The sequence below is a fragment of the Lissotriton vulgaris genome, chromosome 2_1 (genome assembly GCF_964263255.1).
Source record: "Lissotriton vulgaris chromosome 2_1, aLisVul1.2, whole genome shotgun sequence".
Classification (NCBI taxonomy): Eukaryota; Metazoa; Chordata; class Amphibia; order Caudata; family Salamandridae; genus Lissotriton; species Lissotriton vulgaris.
This window is the reverse complement of record NC_141687.1, coordinates 331129781-331151177: the sequence shown is the minus strand read 5'-3', so window position 1 is coordinate 331151177 and position 21397 is coordinate 331129781. Positions and strand designations below refer to the sequence as shown.

General features: G+C 42.4%; 1 protein-coding gene across 2 annotated transcripts in view; it reads left to right on the top strand.

Moving 5' to 3' along the window:
- Window positions 1–21397, top strand: part of SPECC1 (sperm antigen with calponin homology and coiled-coil domains 1) — a 1296450-nt gene that overhangs the window by 607179 nt on the left and 667874 nt on the right. For both annotated transcript variants that reach the window (XM_086955068.1, XM_086955069.1), the window contains 2 exons: window positions 11205–11350; window positions 12942–13042. In XM_086955068.1, the coding sequence (XP_086811194.1) occupies window positions 11205–11350; window positions 12942–13042 (247 nt within the window). The remainder of the gene's footprint in view (window positions 1–11204; window positions 11351–12941; window positions 13043–21397) is intronic.

Sequence of the window (21397 nt, the reverse complement as noted above, 5' to 3'; positions counted from 1 at the left end):
CAAAGAAGAGGGATTAATGTAGTGCTAAAGAGCATACAAAATTCACCTGGACGATGTAGAGATAGGGTGATGTAATAGTGGGCGTTAGTGTCCTATATACACCCTAATTCATTTATAAGATGTTTTGAATCAAATGCAATCCCTTTCCAGGTGTTTTCTAAATAGCACTTCAAAAGTCATGAAATGATTTGGCCTTTTTAGGACTCGCTTAGACAGCGCTTGCGTTGTCTCTTTGAGACCTGCTGTTTTCAGGATATGGCCATAAAGCTTGGCCCACTTTCCACCTATCTTTTTAATTGGCTCCTGTCCCTGTCCTTTGTAATTGGTGGCTTTTCATTGGTCAATAGACTTAGTAGTCTCTCCTTAGGATCGCCTTGTGTCTTCTTGTAACCTTCTATGAGGACACCCCCTGTTACATGTGTTGTTCCTCCCTAAGTTTTAATTACAGCCTCAGAGCACTATTTTCTTTAACAGCTTCAGGCAGGACACACCTGGTCCTGAGCAAGGCTGGCAGTGTTTAATTTACTCACTAGCACATCTCATATTTATATGAAACCTTATATAAATGTCCCTTCATCAACTCCACAAAGAGTACAATCGAATTCGGAATTAATATAATAATTCTTTTGTCACATTTCAAAGCTACTAATTGTATATATGGACATAGCTATTTGAATGGTACTGTGTTGCATGCAATGCCTTATGGTAGGGTGGATTTACCATATCTTCTGCAGGGGGCAGTACAATATGTGGCCAAAAGAGGTCCCATTGGACCTCTTTTGCCACATAGAGTACTGCACCCTGCAACATGGCTAGGTAAAAAATATTGGCATTTATAATGCCAATAACTCCAACTCCAACAAATGCGAGACCAATTGCATTGAAAATGCAATAGGTCTTGCATTTTTTAAAGTTAGAGCGGTTGGCTTTGAAAATATGTGTTTTTACTTGTGCTTTTATAAATTTATTTATAAAGTTTTATATAGCGCGAACTTGATCCCCATTCACAATAGTGCTATGCAAATATAATAACTCCACTGCAAATAAAAAACAAAAGTAAAAAACATTGTTATTTTCAACGCCAACAGCTTTAACTTTAATAAATGCAAGACCTGTTGCATTGCAAATGCTTGTTATGTAAACAGTTACCATATTCCAACCTGTAGTTGCGGGATTACTAGTTGCCATCAGCACATTGATACCTTTGGTTTAGGCACATGCATATGTCTCAGAGTTGGAAGATTAAAACAGATTATCTTTCATGAAAGATACCTAGATGGATACTTGAATTTGCAGCTCTCTTTGGGGGTCAGTGTTACGCGCTGCTTTTGTCCCAGGGGAGGAAACAAAGGAAACTCTAATGTATCTTCCTAGGGTGAATTGAATACATATAAACACGTCCCCTGGGAGTTGAGAAACTTAATTGGTTACACACTTCAGTGTGTTACGCTCTATAGAGATTGACTTCCTGTATCTCATAGGGTAGCAACATTGAGTTGAGAGTTTCAGTCCCCACAGACGATGCTGCACTGGGATGAGAGTCCTAATGGGCATCATAGGAGGGTGTTACCATAAAGCAAGCCATATGGGGGCATTCATTGTATACCTTTGGACAAAAACATATGTAGATATATTCAGAAACGTTTCTGCTCTTACAATAAATATGTATGTGTGAACACACCCACAGACACAAACCCACACACATAAATATGTTTTTGCGTATCTGACAAAATATTCATGTATACAAAACAAATATTTCTTTAGGAGTTTGGTTTACAGTGGGTGCATACTGGAGCACTTAGAGCAAAGTAAAATGTCTCAAAATGTTTGAAACACATTAGTCAAATCACTTTTTGAAATAATCACATTAACTGCGTGGGCTGGAGGCCTGGCACCTCCATCCTCATCATGGTGGGGCATCCTTCCTCTGCTCTCATGAGTTACGTTTTCTTGTTCTGCACTGTCCGATGCTGCACTCTTGTGCCCTGTCCTAACCTGTGCTCCAGTCTCACACACATTGTTTCTCTGCCATTCTGCGCTCATGCCAGCCCCTACGCTCCTTCCCCTGATGCTGTCAGCCGCCGCCGGTGCTCTCTCCCATTGTGGGCTTCTCCCCATCGCTCCCAGCCACCTTGATCTCGTTGCCGCCCTTCCCTTGCTATCCTTTTCTGCACTCTACCATCCTGCTTTAAAGGGTGCATTTTATAACTTCTAAACATATTTTTTCTTTCACGGGCTCTTGTGCTTTCCTCATCCTGTGCTCTCTGCATTCTATGCTTTTCTAAGGTGTGCTGTCCAGTCGTGCCCACCCCAGCTGTGTCCCGGTCACTTTTCCATGAACCCTGTCCGCTCTAGGCATCCGTCCATGAACTGACTCCCATCTCGTTATCTATATTCCCCTTCCCTGCACACCCTCACCCGAGGCCTAACATAAAGAAAGCTGCCTGGGTGCCCATCAGTCAACGTGTACGAGACAATTAATTCTGTAATAATTCGTGTTTAAGCAGGGGTGCTTTAAAGCCACTAGGCTGAAGCTGTTGTCTTGGCATTACAAGATGGGTCAGGGCATAGAGAAGAGTGTGATGAACTCTTTCAAATATCCTTAGTTTATCTTGGAGACACCTGCAGCCATCAAGCGCCAGTGTGTACTGGTATAAGCAGGACGCACTCATCGGGTATTGTAAATTGATGGTTAGCAAAATAGAAAAAAACGTTGCTGTGGCATTAATGGAGCATGAATAATTCTTCAGGAACAGGAACAGTTTCATTTTCCACAGCAATACAAACCGGTAAATGCAAAATATGTTTAGAAATTCATAATGTCACAATTTGCACAACACTAATATTAAGTTCCCCGTGCAGAAGACTGGGGAAGTCTTTTGTTTTCTTTATCTCGTCCAGCATGTCTGTGTAGGGCCAGGAGAGGAATGACCTGCTCTCATAGTTTCAATCAGTATAACCTCTTTGAGTCTTTTTGATTTTAAATGTTTTCACACCTGCATCATTTGTGTAAGCATGAGAAGTGATGCTGGTGCTTGTGATAGATGTAGGTTTAAAAGTTGTGGGCCTGCAATCCTTCAAATTCATTTAACTCCTCGCACTGCCCACCTGTGCCTCTCTTCGGTAACCAGTAATTGCGGCTCCTTCACACTGCCCATCGGTGCCAACATCCCACCCTACTCAAAATTAGCATATTCTCACATTGCTAAGCGGTGCTGCCTTCAAACACTACCAATAAGTCCCAGCTATACCCACCGTCCAGTAGTGCCAATCTTTACAGTGACCACTTGTTAGAGCTTTACATTCGCCATCATTTCCAGCTCTCTACTGCCGAACAATGCCCACTCCTCACACTGCCCTATGTTGCCCACACTTCAAGCATGTCACCAGTGCCTTCTTCTCACACTACCAACTTGTGCCATTACCCACACTGTACATCAGTGCTAGCTTTCTTTCTGTCCACCAATAGTAGCTTTTCATATTCCTGACCCGTTATACCTTAGATTTCCCAGCAGACCCAGCTGCTCTCGGACCCCGTACACCCTCATGCCAGCCCATCATACTGCCCGCCGGCTGCCACTGCAGTATGCCACGGATATTGTCCAGCTCCTCAGACTATCCACCCTTGCCTGCTGTCACACTGCCAACAGCTGAGACAATCTAACACTGTCCCCAATGTGAGCTCCTCGTCCTGTCTGCATCGCAAACTCCTCGTATTGCCCATCAGTTCCCTCTCCTCCCCGTGCCTACCATTCCCAGCTTCACACACTGCCCACCAAAGTGAGCTACTACCGCCACCTGCCCGTGCTTACTCCTCACATTGCCCATTTCTGTCACTCTGGACTCCACTGCTAGATGCTAACAGAGCCTACCAGTAAAGGTTCTTCACACCACTCATCATGGCCAGCTACTCACACCAGTGCCAACTTCTCTCACTGCAAATCAGTAAAATCTTCACCACCAGTGCCAGCGTTTCACATTTTCACTTATGATGTGGCAGGTCATTCCAGTGCCTACTCTCCATCTCACACTTCCCAGCAGCGCCAGCTGTTATCAATGCCACCTCATGCTGCTCTCATTTGGACAACAAACACGCTCTGGAAGTTTATAGGGACTTTTAGACTAAATAACTAGAGTCTTTAGTCCATAGTATTACTCTACTCTGTCTTACTTTTCCTTCTATCTATAATAGTGTTTCCCAAACTTATTAAATCCACAACCCAAATTTTAGAACGACGAGTATTCGCCACCCATCTAGCTTTAATGGACCGTAGGCAAGAGCATTTTTTAATGCATCTGTAAACGTTATGACCTTGACCACTCACTTTGATATTGGGACTATGGGCAAGTAATTGATATTTCAATAAAAGTGGCAGATGGTGAACGACATTGGAGCTAGATCACTTTTCCAGAGTGGGTGCTAGCCTGTGGCATACGTACACTAAAATCACAAGGCTTCTGAAAACTCTTGGTGTTTAGACCAGTTGATTTTAGCAAATTTGATAAACCACTTCTCCAGCAGAGTTTGAGGTAACGCCCCATATCCATTTTTGTGTTAAAATGAGGTCCAGTTTTTGTGTGTGTGTGTGTGTGTGTGTGTGTGTGTGTTCTTTCTCCCTGGAAAAATAAAAGGTTACAGGGATGTTCTAGTTAGGCTCATATTGTGCATGAACAAAACCATAGCAATTCAGCAGCTATAGTTACTACAGCTAACTAGAACTTCCGCCCCACAATGCACTGCTTACAATCTTACATATTGCATAACTCATGACTTTGTCAGTGACATCACTGATGACATCATCCACAGAACCACTCACACGTGAAGCCCCCATCTCATATTAAAACATTAATTTGGCCCTGGGGAGGTAGCAGTCACTAGGGCCCATATCGGCCACATTTGCATGTGCCCCACCCCTTAATATATCAATAAATATGCCCAGGGACCTGGTGCACCGGGGCTCAAATGCAAACAGGTGTGGGAGACCCCAGCACCTGGCCTAGGTATGTCAAGGTATGCCTACCTTGCCCCCTCACAACTTTTTTGTTTGGGATTCTGCTAAGTTCAAGTCACAGAATGACTGCCAACCCTTCCTGCTTGAAGGGTTGGAAGCCAGTCAGATCTCATCACGAGATCTCTTGGATCCATGGAGGTACGCGTCCCTAGATATCTATATTTGTTTTCTTAAATAACTCCACAAATACTAAACGGATTTACTTAAAAAAACACTCTTTCTTGACCAAGGTTTCTGCCACATTTAGTGTAACTTTGTTCAGTGGTTCAGTGTGTAGTCGTGTCTAAAATCTCCATGGCAATTAACATGGGAAATGCACATTTTCTTAACCACCCCCCACACCTTTTCTTAGCCCCCACTTGACGGATCACCCTGAAACTTTCCATGCACAACTAGGCCAAGTGGAGCCATGTTTTTGGGAAATTCCATAAGGAATTGCCAAACAGTGGCAAAGTTATAAGCAAGTCAAAAAGCGCCTTTCCTATGGATACTAGGTCCTAACTATAACTACCTACTGGTGATTGCCAGTAGCTTTTTATATATATCTAATAGTCATATGATCATATATTTAAGTTTTATATAGCGGGAACACATCCCAAGGGCAGACATGAGCACCAGATTATATTACAAAAGGTGATATTCATTTAATTATAAGCACTGTAGATTTAGTGATTTGCACAGAATTAAAGCATGTTGAGCCAACTCTGGGTCTCAAACCTGGTTCCTCTGATCCAAAGTTGGCATCTCAGACCATTAGGCTACTTCCATAGTTCTCAATTTATGTATGAATGTCATACCCAAGTGGTATGGTTGTGTATGATCATGTATAGTGAGCATATTCTCTGTTGAAATGACTTTGTGAAGTAAAAGAAACGGCAGCAACAAATACTGGAAGGTTCACCCTGAATCTAGCTTGGGAATACTTGAAAGGGATTCTTTTTAAGCTGGACTTAGGTACTTTGTTCAGCACCTTTGCACTGGTGCACAAACACAGCTAATCATTTGAAATACTACTTGCATATAGATCAAAACATTTGCAGCACTCCAAAAATCGGGTAGTGACCCCACACTTTGAGAAACACTGCTCTGTAACATACTCACTCGCTTATCCTTCTCCTCCTATTTTCTGTCATTTTATTCCTCTCTTTTCATGTGTCATCTTCTCTTGCTGTTACTTGTATAGTCTTCTAGAATCTTTCTATTTTCTCTTTCCCTAACTTCATGTCTCTTGCTCCTCAATCTCCCCTCTCCAGCTTCTTCCTTAGCAGCTCCTTCTCCTCAGCCTGGTCAACAGTTACCAGTCATGGCAGTGCCAGGGACATTGGTGCAGAAGGTGTGATTAATGAGCATTGTTGTGCCATTGTCCAGCCGCCTTGCATTTCTAGTCCATGTTGCGCTGAGCAAATGAGATTCTCGTGGGGGACTTACTCACTATTGAGATCATTGGTAGATCTGAAGTGAACTCCATTTACAGTCCAACCTCCCTTTAGGCGAAAGTTTATCTGCAAAATGGCAATGTTAATATTTATCCAGCTGGTTCAGTCCACTTTAATGAACTATTTAGTTGAACCAGCATATCCTGTCAGTATGGCTAATGCCTCCAGTGACCCAGGATGTGATATGTGAAGGAGCCCACACGGAGGCACCTCTAGAGCAACACACACTCTGCTTCTCTGTTCAATAACCAAAGCTGTTGGCTCCGTATATGCCACTTTTCAATTGTTTTCTGATAGAAGGAGGTAGACTGAAAGGGTTTGATTTTAATTTACTCTTCTACCGTTTTGAGTATTTTGCTAAGTTCTCCTGTGGTCGGTTCACTTGGTGCTTCAGTATTCTGCTTCCACTCCTAAACAAGGAGACGAATAACAGAAATGGAAATTCAGTGCTTCCCTCGACTGCAGCAAAACGTGGTCCAGGCAAAAAGTTTGCTTAATTTGGATCATAACAAACACAGTGATAGAACAGAACTATGAATTATTCTCAGAGTTTTCTTCCAGGCCTTCGTTTTTGCCTACAATGCACTCGAGTCCAAGACCACCAGATGCAGGCCTTAGTCCTGTCCTCTCAGTACAGTCCAGCTTGAGGTGCCAGACCGGGGCCTCTTCAGGTGGGAGCACAAACGACCCCAGACCAGTTTGTCTCGTTGCTTTTCAAGCATCTTACTCTTGGAAATATAGCCTTGGACACCATGTCATTTAGCCCAGGCACACAGTGCTATGTATGTCCCTCGTCGTTTAATTTGTAAAAAAAGAAGTATGGGGCTCAAAGTTTCGCTCAGAAGCTGCCACCAGCGCTATAGAACGTTATGGTTGTGCTGAATACAGGGCTGCGCAATCTTCAATCCCCCTCGTGCATTTTTAGTCCATCACTAGATGCTCCCTACACTTCAAACTCATTTCTGCACTTTTTTTTGTCCCTGCTTCCTACCGTTTTCACTGTTTTTCCGTCTCTCTCCTCCTAGTTCTTACTCCCTTTTGTGTTTTTCTTGATCTTGTTCTGTTACAAAGTCTGATGAGTAAAAATCATCAGACCCTACCAGAAATTACTGGCTCAAACTGTGCGCTAATGTTCCATGCTCATTGTGACTCCTAACTAATAAGGGCCAATGAGTCTAAATCGAGCCTTAGATTGCATGTGTTCCCATTCAGCAGTGACCTGGCCTGTCGCTTAAGGTGAAAATATTCCTGCAGGAGTAGGACTGAGACTGATGTGCATAAGGTTTTCTCTGTCTAGAGTAATGTAGAGGATGAATACACAACGGACTGGATCGCGGACGGCACGAGAGATCACCGGTGGCCAAAATTAAGCATTCCCTCCATCACTTTGTTGTTAATTTGGTTTGTGGGTGATGAGATGAGCGACATAAAATTAGTTGACACCATATATTACCCACTGGTAAATATGCTCTGGTTGTTGGCACCAGGCAGGATGCCTCAGTGAGTTGAACGCTTGCAACTGGAGCAAGCGGTGTTCAGGGGGTCAAAAGTTACCATCCTGGCATGGCAATGGATTGGAATCTGGCAAGGCCACCTCAACCTTCCATCTTTAATAGTATCATCTGTTACCTACAGTGCTTAGAAGTGTCATAAGCGTGGTATGAAGGGCTATAGTAAAAACCAGTTAAAAAGTGCAGAAAATGACCTTTCCAATGACTAGCAGAGAACCAGAAATTCCTATTGATATCAACTCTCATGATCCCCCAGAGACCATCTCCATGAGTCAACAGAAGAAGAATGTGCAAATAAACACTGTCTGCAAGCCCCTGAATAGTAACTCTCAGCAAGATTCCGTCTCCTCTTCCTAGGGTCATGGCAAAGGTACAGGGTGTACTAACTGTGATGTCTCTGTTGATCTTGGAATGCCGTTCTTTGCACACAAAGCATCCTTTTTACAATTTTGGGATTTGGAGGAGAATGTGTATGACTGGGCCAAAAAACTCTGGGTGGGCGGTGCCCTGCTGGGAAGCCCACTAATCCAGCTATTTCCAGTCTTTGTTGCCCAGTTTACTATAACATTATACAATTCTTGCACCTATACATCTTTATAAAACATCATTGGGCAGTTAAAATTCACAATATTTAATAACTGTTACAATAAATAGGAATAAAGTGGATTTTACCAAACACGTGAAATCTACTCCTATTTATGTTTAGAATATTGAAAAGTCGCATGTTAACGACCATTTGAAAGTACCACATACATTGAGCCCTTGCCTGAAAAAATAGACAGGTTAGCATTTTGTATATTGATGTATCCAGGTTTTTTCCATGACAGATACATTTTTATGGATTTCTATCTAATTCAGAATACATTCTCAACAACACAGTTGAGGTGGAAAACACCCCAAGTCTGATTTAAGGAATTCACGACTGGCTTTGGGGTTTACAATGAAACTAGATCCGTCTTTAAAGGACCCACAAACCGGAGTAGTAGTTTAGCTGTGTGATGTTGTAAGTAACTGTATGGTGAACTTTTTTCCACCATTTTGAAATATGTCTCTCCCTAACATTTAATGGCAGAATTCATAATCGTAGAATAGAACCATTGCTTAATATCTGCATAACGACAAGGGATATGCCTCAGTTTCCTACTGAAATGAAAAACCTGGGCACCAGGCCTTAAACGGAGATGCTCATTATTTGTGTATTTTAATTGTTTTGTAAAGCAATAGTTTGTGACGGATAGGCACTTAGTCGCACTATTTTCGATAGCCCATCCCTTTCCTGTATAATACCGAGGACATAGAGATTAATGGTTGCTTCATTGCTTGAGCTGAGTAGTCTGTGGTCTGGTAAGTAATCATGAGGGAGATGATATAAAGGTCTTCTCCATTAACGTGAACGATGCCACCGGCGCCATTTGCCTAATTGGGTTGGTCACAGCGGTATGTGGTGGGAGTCCAAGAACAGTTTGCCGCTCCTCTCCTTTTGTGAACAGTTTTAAAAGTAGCAACCCTAGACCCGAGGCCTGCAAAGCCGTATCCAGGAACACTTTGTTGTGCTATGCTTCACTAGAGCGACATAAGTTCTACCACAGTTGTCCATATTAGGTTGTGTGCACCTGCGGTTGCCAGCAATTCAACAACAACTTGCCCACTTATGGGTCACACCTAAGTGATCGAGTGACCAACCCGCTTTCCCCTCCAAGGCGTGATTCAATTGCATGAGACGTTGTTAGGATGTGGAAATCTTTCAACTGTTCCTTTTAACCCTCGAACATCACATCTGTAGAGTTATACTTAGCGCTTTAGAAAAACTTTAATAATCAAGAAACAAATACATAAATAAAAAAAGAATACCCCGCATAATAATCATAGTTCCGAACAGGCAAGTGCCATGTTTGATTTCAAGGTAAACAGATTTAAATAATATGTTACCATTTAGTTTATCACGTGCTCTAATTGAAACTTCAACCCGGGGTGGGGGGGGGGGGGGATTTGACTTGGGAGGAGAGGAGCCAACCTCCCCCTCCATAGTTTTCCATGATCCTCCCCTTACAGGTTCATGCGGCCTAGGCTTTGCAGGAACAAAGTCTCAGCTGTGGTGCTTTTGCCTTCATGGTGGGATGGATCTCCTGAGCACCAGCTGTTACTACGTTGTCTGGGCTCTAGAATCCTCTTCTTAAAGCTGTAATCTGTTTAAATGAATTCTTTATTTTCCATTGATCCTTGGCTAGACAAATTATTTTATGGACAATTCGCGCCCATTACCTTCAACGCCACCAAATGTATCTCTATTCTGCATTACCAGTAGCCTCTCTGGGTCACAGAAGGTGATGTAAATGTTTGTGCTGTACAAATGATTACCTGGATACCTGTGCGTGGTCTTGTTGCTATGTCTTCTTTAGGCGTTTGATTCCTTTATATGTCCGGCCCAGAGACAGCTTAAGCTAGTTCACCAGCCTCACGTAATGAAAGAAAATCATAAATAAAAGCATCATTTATGGCGGGGCTTTGGGTCAACCCTCCTCATGCATTGGTCTGTACAGCTATCATTCACAACTTGCACCCACTGATGAGGCGTCAATTAGGGGTTCTGTTATAGAGGGTTTCGCTGCCACTCTGTGCTATTCCGTTCATATCGCTTTGATGCCTTCTGGTCTAATGCGCTTTAGAAATGTTACAAACACAAATACACCATAACGTACAGGATGAGTCGGCCCATTTCAGTCACTAAACTCCTGCACTTTGTGTGACAGCTTTTTTACCCAATAACAGCTACACATTTGCCTAAAAAGAAGAGCACTTCAGTGCCAAGGCTGGGGCCAGTACTTTACTGGGATTTTTTTTTTTTTAATAAGTCATTATCCCTTCATTGCTCACCATAAAGCGTTTAGGCCATGTATTATGTGACTGTTATGCAAAGCCTCTCATAATAATCCTGTTTGAGTTGCAATAAAACTAAAAAGGTTTTTTTACGTCTATTGTGGGCCCACCTTCCTGCCTGTTATGTTATTAAAAGAATATGAATTATGATTTTTTTTCAGTTAAAATTATTATTGGAAACACCATATTTCTTTATATTTTTATTTGCTTCCATCTAGGAACTAGGAACTGAAAAAAACGACATGTGCCTTATAATGAAGTATTGAAATAGTGTATTCCTTCTTCCCTTCTGCCTGTGTGTCTTGCTGTGCTTCTAAAGGTTCTGGCTGACCTGTGCAGCATATAAAGTCTCTTGCCTTGTCTTGCAGACTGAAGGTGGATGAGGTGGACGCCATGGCGGGGGACCCGAGCAGCCGGTGGAAAGAGATCACCATGAATCCAGCACCTCCTCTTCCGTCTGATGCTGTGCCCACCGTCAAGCTGCTTATCAAGTCTTTTGACTCTGCAGAACAAGGTACGGAAAGTAAACCTTTACTGTGTAGTCGGAATTACCATTTGATGCCTTATTTGTTAGAACTATTTCTTCCTTGGACATGTGCCGAGGGTTATCCGACATCCTCTCTTCTCTAGACACCAATAGAAAGTCGTTTTATCTGTGGGCCTCTTTTCAAACTTGAGAAAGTGCCGCTCTGCTTCCCCTTGGAGAAATACTGTCTATGCGATCGCCAGAAATGGGGATTATGAATATTAAAATTATGGAAGTCCTGCTGGTCTCCATTAACTTTCTTATCTGAAGTATAACTTAAAGTCTCTTTTAAATTGTTTGTTTTCCTCATGTTTCTTTGTGCATGTTCACAAGAAAATGGCAACTGTGCAAAAGAAGCTGTCAAAATAATCCCAACAAAATTACCCTTACTTCCACAATGCAGGTCGATAATGTAAAACCTTATCGTTTGTCATTCATGTTACATATATAAACTGGAGCAGTGGATCAGATTTAGACAACGCAGATGTCTCTGGGCTCCAGTTCCCACCTATTGGGATCCTTGGTTGTTTTCAACATCATACATTCTTTGACAGAACTGGTGGTCGGTCCATTGTATCTTGGCTTTGTCTAATTGAAGTGTCAGTATCGAAGACTTCCATGGGTTGCAGTGTGTTTAAAACATGAATTCGCTCTGCTAAACCTCGGTAGTATCCTTTAAAAATATTCCTGTGTCCGTCCATCTGATGCTTGTCCAACGATTGTGATTCTTGCAAATGAAATTGCCAGTTTTTACTTCTATATTTTTCTCAGACTTGAAAAACAGTAAGGGAGGATTGTTCTATCGGGCACCTCACTCAGCTATTCATTTCCATTATTTTTGTCATAGAAGTATGGAACTATTTAGACTTCCTAAAAAAAGAATGTGTTTTGCATTGTTAAGCATGGATTATTTATACATCTAAAACGTTATCTCAGGATCTGGGTACAACAAACGATACCATTTCTACTGCCCCTTCTCTGTCAATAGATGGTGAGGGAGCAATTTAGTCTATATGCCATCAACTGATGGCCTCTTATACGGCCAATCATAAAAGCTTCGTCAAGTGTTTAGATATCTAAACCACTCGTAAATACTCTGGGTGCATTTCATAACACTGTTTAACCCGTTGCCTGCGCCGCAAATTCCGCGCTAGTGCGGAACGTTCCATTGAGCGGATGGGATAGGAACGTTCAGCGGACGTGCGCAGCACTAGCGAGGTAGTGCACGCGACGTCCGCTGAACGTTCCCCGCACTTAAGTGACCAGACATATGCAAATCAGCTTTGGTCATGCTCCAATAGGAACAGTTCAGCTCATTCATGGCCCATTGGAACTTGAACCTCTTTGAACAAAATACTTTGGATTTTCGTTCACCGACACTGCCACTTGCTATGCGTCAACTGTGAGGTAGTAATTGTTGTTTGTTACCAAGCTGGGTTTGAATTTGAAAAGTTTCCCAAAGAGGAATGGAACTTCATGCCAGAGTGGAGTCTGGCTCAGTTCAGCTAGGGTATAAATAGATGCTGTTGAAACAGGTGAATCAGATTGTGACCCTCTTTCATGCACTCTTTCTCTGCAGGCTCCACAGGGCAGAACATGCCAATCCAGGCGCCACCCCGCAGCCTCTTGAGCGGCATCCCGGTACGGACAGCCCCGGCAGCAGCAGTGTCTCCCATGCAGGTAAAATGTCCTCTGGCCCCTTCTAAATGAACTGGCAAGACAACCGCACGAAAATGATGTCCTATGGGAGTGAATTGTGGTGCTATGGTCATTGCAATGTACTAACTGCACAAATGACTGGAAAGAGCAGGGTAAAGGAGAAGGTTTTACAACACATTTGTAATGGGGCTTCTTAGGAATTTTGGAACCCTAGAATTTGTTTGTGTATGTATGTATGTATGTATTTATTGCTTATTGAGCGCAGCTGTCACCCAAAGGGTATCCTGGCGCTGAGACCTAACCATGCATCTATTACAAAAGCTACATTACTCTGGGGAACAAGTAAGTTTTAAGGTCCTTTTTAAAAGTAAGCAGATCAGGGCAACTCCTCAATGCCAGAGGGAGAGTATTCCACAGCGTGGCAGCCGTAAAACTGAAAGCGCGACCACCCATTCTCATTCTATTGATTTTAGGGACTTTTACCAGGAACGCCGAAGACGATCTTAGAGGTCTGGCTGCCTGATACCAGAGGAAAAGATTCTGAAGAGGTATTGGTCCCAGTTAAGCATGGGCGAATTTTGCGAATCTCGCGTTCGCGAATTTTGCGGATTTGCGAACTCGCAATCCGCAAAATCCGCGAATTCTCGCGAATTTGCGGATTTTTTTTGTTTTTGCGTTCGCGCGGGTTTCTGCCAGTTCGCGAGGGTTTGGTACAATTTCGCAAAACGCGAACTTACCTGTCGGGTCGCAAGTTTCGCGAACTTGTTGTTTCTACGTGTCCAGCCTGTTTGGGACACTCTTCTTCATCACTGCCACTCTCTGTCACCACTGCCACTCTCTGACTACTCATGCCACCCTCTGGCCCACCCATGCCACCCTCTGTTTCATCACAGCACCCTCTGGTTGTCCAGTCAGTGTACATTATTGTGGCAACGCAAGCACACCTTCCCTGCCTGAAGTGACCTGAATTAATTTGGGGCTGATTAATGTGTCACAGAATATTTTTTTAGCTGGCACCTGCTTCCTTAGTGCTTCCTGATTAGTGATCTTTTGCACTTGCTAAGTGCTTTCATTGTTGCAAAATTAGTTACAACACCTGCCCTGCCCCAACTGACAATAATGAATTAGGGGCTGATTAATGGATTTGAACCTCCAGCCTGGCTCCTGCTTGTCTCCCTTAGCTGTAATTCAGGACCTTTGTGGCATATGTGTAACTATTCTGAGGTTCAGAGCAGGGTCACATAATAGTTGCAACTGGCAACTGAACTCTGGAGGGGCCCCTCAGGAAGCACTACAGGAAATGGCTACTAATGTTGAGCCTGAACTTTTGAACCTGGTAAGTAGTTTCAGTTTTGCTAAGATCGTATTTCTGCAATTTTGCGCTTATTCGCGGGGCGCGAAGTTGTACTGGGAAGCCGCGAACTCACGCGAACAGTGCGAGCAAGCCATGAAATCCGCTGCTCGCGGATTTGCGGATTTTGCCGGAGATTCGCGAATCTCGCGGATTGCGAATTTACCGAAAATCCGCAAAATCCGCGAGCGAAACGGATTTTCCGCCCATGCTTAGTCCCAGTCCATGCAGGGCCCTAAAAACAAGGCAGAGAGCTTTAAACGCAATTCTCTGCTGGACTGGGAGCCAATGCAAATCGGCCAAAGCTGCCGATGAAGAGGCGGACCGCGGTCGAGACAAGGCCAATTTAGCGGCCATATTCTGGATCCTTTAAAGCTTTAGGACCAGAATCTTCGGGGCACCCAGAAGTAGTGCGTTGCAGTAGTCGATCCTACTGAGAATGGAACTACGCACTACCTCAGCTCTGGAGCCCCGTGGGAGAAGTGGCAAGATTTTCCGTAGAGCACGGAGCAGGGGCCAGAGGACATTTTACCTGAAATTAGCCGTGCAAAATGTATTTGCAAACCTTAGAGACTAGAAATATCACACATTACAAATGAAGCCTCTGAATCTATACGTGGTGAAATGGAAGGATGTTGTTTTCTGTTCTTTACTTAGGAAAAAGTCACCGTGCACCCTGTACCCCCTCCCCCCCCCGCACCCCCACTTACCACAGGTAGCCTCACATTCTTGGGCTGCATTATAGAACTGGAACCACTCTTTTCTTATGCATCTGCTCAAATATTAATTAGAGTGTTATGTAATCAGTACTGAGCACTGTACACGAATTAAGGGCACAATTATGAAAAAATTACGTCATAAGCAAACAGAAAGGGAAAAATGTACTGGGGAAACAATCAATCATCCTCCGAGCAAAGGACCTTACTGTATAGGAGTTGAACTAACTCAGTATCAGAAGGAAGTCCCTCGAAAAGAAAGTTTGCAATAACCATTGGTTTAAGATGGAGAACAAAGCACAGGAAAGGGCTGATAGACAAAGAACATTAGTCGAAGAATTGAAGGACAAGGACGTTGCAGCAGAGGAAACTGACAGGAAAGGAGTGCAAGGGGCTAAAATACAACAAGCATTTTCAATGCAATACGTCTCGCATTTGCCGGAGTTAAAGTATTGGCATTCTACATGACAATGCCTTTTATTTATCTGTTTTGATAATTAACACATAAATAAAAGGCATTGTTTTTTTTTACAATGCCAAAGACTCAAACTCTTGTAAATGTGAGACCTATTGCATTTCAAAGAACAGGCCATTGTCCCGGGCTGCTTGGAAAGTGAAAGTGCGTATGATGCGCTGAATGTTGCTGGAAAGCATGTCATGCCTGCAGTAGGTGAAACTCATTAAAGAAAATAGTGCTTACAGACTAAATAAGACGTACCATGTAACAAACGAAGTAAAAGGGCCAGTCCTCATGAGAGGTTACAAATGAAGGCAAGGTGGTATTAAGGAGGGAATAACAAGCCTATTAAGGAATCAAGCTAGGATGTAAGAAGGGCAATGACACAAACCAATGATAAATATGGGCGGGGCTTCAAGTCCATACTCCAATACAGAATGCCTCGCAGAGCCCCAGGCTCGACCTAAAAATATGGAGCTAAGGTGGGTACGAGCTAGAAAAGTGTAACACTAAGAACATGAGCAGTCGGCTATCTATGACCTGCATTAGTGAATGCACACCGATATAGAAAAACTAACTGAAGGTACAGAAAGCTGCATTTAAATTGAAGTACAGCGGGAGTGAGAATTGATGTAATAAGGGACATGGAGCACTAAAATGTAGTGCTACACAGGACAAAAGTGGAAACTACTATACAGTGGAACAGCAGGATTTCAATGGAGCTTTCAGGAAAAGCAGTAGGCAATGGTTGGGCCAGGAAAGGGCTGCTCTGTTTTTAGTGAACGTGTGTGCGAGATATGCAGGCTGGAGGAATAATGAGCGCCACTTAACTTACCTTAAGGGATTTCCACCTTTTCTCTAAAAAGAGCTACCTATGCTCAATGAAATCCTCCTAAGATACTAATAATATTAGAGAAGTAACAGTAACCATACAAGTAACCACATAAGACAAGCTTACATTAGAATTTAACAAGCAAACGTTTCTAATTTAGTTCACTGGGCTGCACACAGGAAAGCTACTTACAGGTAGCTGGAAGGCTACCGGTAGCTCACGAGCTACTCGTTGGAGAAGTCTGCTAAACTGAATGATTCCTTGTGTGGGGTGGATCTGCACACCAGTAATCAATTGTGAAGATGGATTGTGTGGATTTTGAAGAATTCTTAGCGTGCTTACTAGTGTGAGGGTTGTGTGCCTAACTCCCTCCTAAATAACAATCATTCAAATATTAGCCCAGGGAAACCCCGGGCTGCTAGAAGCACAGCTACTGGGCATTCAGCCTCTTTAAATTTAATGGAGTTTTAACACATTTATTCGAACTTCAATATATTCCTTTAATTCTCAAAGATAGCATATTTTACTCGTAAACATTGGTCATAAAAAATACGTATGCACATGTTTCAAAGAGCATTCATAATCAATGTCAAACAATAGACACATGAAAATATTAACAAGACATATTTTCAATGCATGTAAAATAATGTAAACAGTTCATCAATGCTTGATATTCAAAAAATAATAGCCAACATCCCAATGCATTTCGGGTTACAAGCAGAACCCTTCTTCAGGGGATAAATTATATGCGGTCAAAAGTTCAATCTTCCTTGAATGATTGGTATCTCAAAGTGCAAATTCGACAGGATCTAAAAGACAACAGCATACCAAACTTTATTGTGTTGTTTCATATGTACAATTTTATATCAAAAAAGAACATTCTGGAGTAAACACTGAGGGGAAAAAAGCCAAAGTACGCGCCACCAAGAGTTGACACCCGTGTCTTACAAAGTAATTAAAAAGTGTGAGATACAAAAATAGCAAGCCGACTCGTTCATAAAAAGAGATGAAATCAAACATGCTTCACTCTCGGAATTGAAAAACGGGACCCAAAAGATGACATCAAAAACTCATGCTAGTGACAAATTCACCGACTAACTTCCAGTATTCTATTGTCTGCCCTTAAGTAGAAAAACTCCACTACAATGTAAAAGAATACATACACTCGTCCGAACAGCCTCACGTTCATCCGGTAGCTTATCCAACGTGAATAACCCTTTCTTTGCAAGAACCTAAATAACAAGTTGATGAGAGCCTATTACAATTACGGAGCAATGTGTAGTAAAAACCCGCAAGGGTCTAACTTAAAAACAAGTCTTACCGCCAACTTGAAAACGGGTAAACGCGCTGCTCAAAAAGGTCGCCCAGCAACAATCTGTATGTTTAAGAAAAACTCGTGGTGAGTTTAAATCTGTTGGACAGCCGTCCTTCCCAAAAGTAACTGCTAGTCTTGTGTTAAAGTACTGACCTGCCACCTCCTGCAACGGCGTCCTGAATGAGTCTCTCGGTGCGAGTCCGCCCTACCGATCACGTGGTGCGGAACTCGTCCGGTGGTTACTGCCTTAGTCGACACAAAGAAGAGACTGTAGTCACTCAACTTTGTTAATCCTCTCTAATCATGGCGGTTGTAGTGCGCCAGCAGCCTTGACGTTGTCAGCAATAAGTTCGTATGTATTATGCAACATGAGAAAACCAGTTTAAGGTATACTTTAAGTCACTGGTTCTTAGTTACGGTATCCCAAGTTAAATAGAAGGAATAGTGGTGAAATACGCTCGTATGTGATATTATGCACGTATATATCGTGAGACAATCTCAGAGGTCACCTGTATCATTCTGTCATGGACTCTTACTATGTTCCTACGTTGAATGTAAAGTGTCTGAGGTAAAAAAGGTCAAAAAGAACACAAGCTATTATATAACACAATTCCTGTCTAAAGCTCTAGACTCTGGCATCATAGATGAGAACACTAAGAAATTTCTTTTCAACTCCGCACCTAAGATTCCGACCTTATACATGCTACCAAAGGTGCACAAGCACAAAACCAAACCACCTTTTCGGCCTATAGTAGCAGGGTGCGGCTCGATCCACGAGTCTCTAGGATACTATCTTGACTTTTATTTACTGCCGTTGGTCCAATCCTGGAAGACATACGTTAAAGACACCACCGACTGTTTACTGAAACTGGAATCACAAAAACATCTCTTTTTGAATGACATCTGGCTCTGTACAATTGATGTAGTCGCACTATACACCTCAATAGCACACAAAGAAGGACTGGAGGCAATAGAATGGCGACTGTTACAGTCAGAAATTGATCACAACAAAGCAGTTTTTCTTCTAGAACTACTACATTTTGCTCTTTACAACAACTACTTTGTGTGGAAGGACAATTTTTTCATACAGCGTACAGGGACAGCTATGGGTTTTCCCGGAGCACCATCATACGCTAATACCTACATGGCTCGTTTTGAGGACCAACACATACTGTCGGATCTGATGTGGAAAAGACATGCAGCTGTTTTCCTGAGGTACATTGATGACATTCTAGTCATCTGGACAGGTACCAGAGACGAACTGGAAGAGAGCATTTGCAAACTGAATGAACAGAACCCTCGCATCCAGTTTACACATAGTATTGAAAAACAGAAGATTCATTTCTTAGACATTGAAATAAGTAAAACATCAACTGGGTTATCTACATCGGTGTATAGGAAGCCAACAGATGTTAACAATGCGTTGCTGTTCACGAGCGCACATCCGTACAGTTTGAAAAAACATCTTCCGATCTCGCAGATGATGCGAATTAAGAGGATAACATCAGATGATGTGCGAAGTAAAGAAGAGATCACCAAACAGATGCAACAATACAAAGAGCGAGGTTACCCAGACCAAATACTCAGCGAAGCTGCTCAGATCACGTCGAGAAAAACTCGTGATGAACTTTTGACACCTAAAGAGAAAGTACCCACGCACCGTGAGGTATTTGTTCTCAAGAACTCTACGCAAGCCACACAGATCAAGACAATAATCAGGAAACGTTGGGAACTTATTGAAAGTGAACCTGATTTCACAACAGTATTTCAAGGCAGTCCCCTTTTCGCACATACTAGAACCAAGAATTTAAGGGAATTTTTGAAACCTCAAAAGCGAACAGCTAGACAAAGAGAGAGGGGCATGATGAAATGCTATAACTGCGGACAATGTGGGAATGTTATCACAGGTGATCAATTTACTCACCCACACTCAGGAGTGAGCATCAAACTAAGACACAATGCAGACTGTAACACGGAAGGAGTTGTATACGCGATTAAGTGTCCCTGTGGACTAGTCTACGTGGGACGTACAAGTCGAAAAATAAAGACTCGAATAGTAGAGCACAAAAGCCGAATTAGGAATCACACTACAACCTCCCCATTGGCCAGACACTGGGTAGAAGCCAATCACACAATTCCCCAACTCAGGTACACAGTCTTAGAACGCATAGAGCGCTCCTCAGGATTGGATTTGCATACACTTCTAGCTAGAAGGGAAACACATTGGATAAAATTCTTAGGAACTATTAATCCAAATGGTTTAAATGATCATTATGAACTTTTGTGCTTTCTCTGAACTTCAAATGATGACGTATTTCAGATTGTAAGGGGGAACACTGAGTCTAGGCACTGATTTTTTCTTTTCTTCTCTCAGCTTACCCTGTTTTTCAACCTTCCTATAAATTATTTAATTGTGTTATATAATAGCTTGTGTTCTTTTTGACCTTTTTTACCTCAGACACTTTACATTCAACGTAGGAACATAGTAAGAGTCCATGACAGAATGATACAGGTGACCTCTGAGATTGTCTCACGATATATACGTGCATAATATCACATACGAGCGTATTTCACCACTATTCCTTCTATTTAACTTGGGATACCGTAACTAAGAACCAGTGACTTAAAGTATACCTTAAACTGGTTTTCTCATGTTGCATAATACATACGAACTTATTGCTGACAACGTCAAGGCTGCTGGCGCACTACAACCGCCATGATTAGAGAGGATTAACAAAGTTGAGTGACTACAGTCTCTTCTTTGTGTCGACTAAGGCAGTAACCACCGGACGAGTTCCGCACCACGTGATCGGTAGGGCGGACTCGCACCGAGAGACTCATTCAGGACGCCGTTGCAGGAGGTGGCAGGTCAGTACTTTAACACAAGACTAGCAGTTACTTTTGGGAAGGACGGCTGTCCAACAGATTTAAACTCACCACAAGTTTTTCTTAAACATACAGATTGTTGCCTTTTTGAGCAGCGCGTTTACCCGTTTTCAAGTTGGCGGTAAGACTTGTTTTTAAGTTAGACCCTTGCGGGTTTTTACTACACATTGCTCCGTAATTGTAATAGGCTCTCATCAACTTGTTATTTAGGTTCTTGCAAAGAAAGGGTTATTCACGTTGGATAAGCTACCGGATGAACGTGAGGCTGTTCGGACGAGTGTATGTATTCTTTTACATTGTAGTGGAGTTTTTCTACTTAAGGGCAGACAATAGAATACTGGAAGTTAGTCGGTGAATTTGTCACTAGCATGAGTTTTTGATGTCACCTTTTGGGTCCCGTTTTTCAATTCCGAGAGTGAAGCATGTTTGATTTCATCTCTTTTTATGAACGAGTCGGCTTGCTATTTTTGTATCTCACACTTTTTAATTGCTTTGTAAGACACGGGTGTCAACTCTTGGTGGCGCGTACTTTGGCTTTTTTCCCCTCAGTGTTTACTCCAGAATGTTCTTTTTTGATATAAAATTGTACATATGAAACAACACAATAAAGTTTGGTATGCTGTTGTCTTTTAGATCCTGTCGAATTTGCACTTTGAGATACCAATCATTCAAGGAAGATTGAACTTTTGACCGCATATAATTTATCCCCTGAAGAAGGGTTCTGCTTGTAACCCGAAATGCATTGGGATGTTGGCTATTATTTTTTGAATATCAAGCATTGATGAACTGTTTACATTATTTTACATGCATTGAAAATAT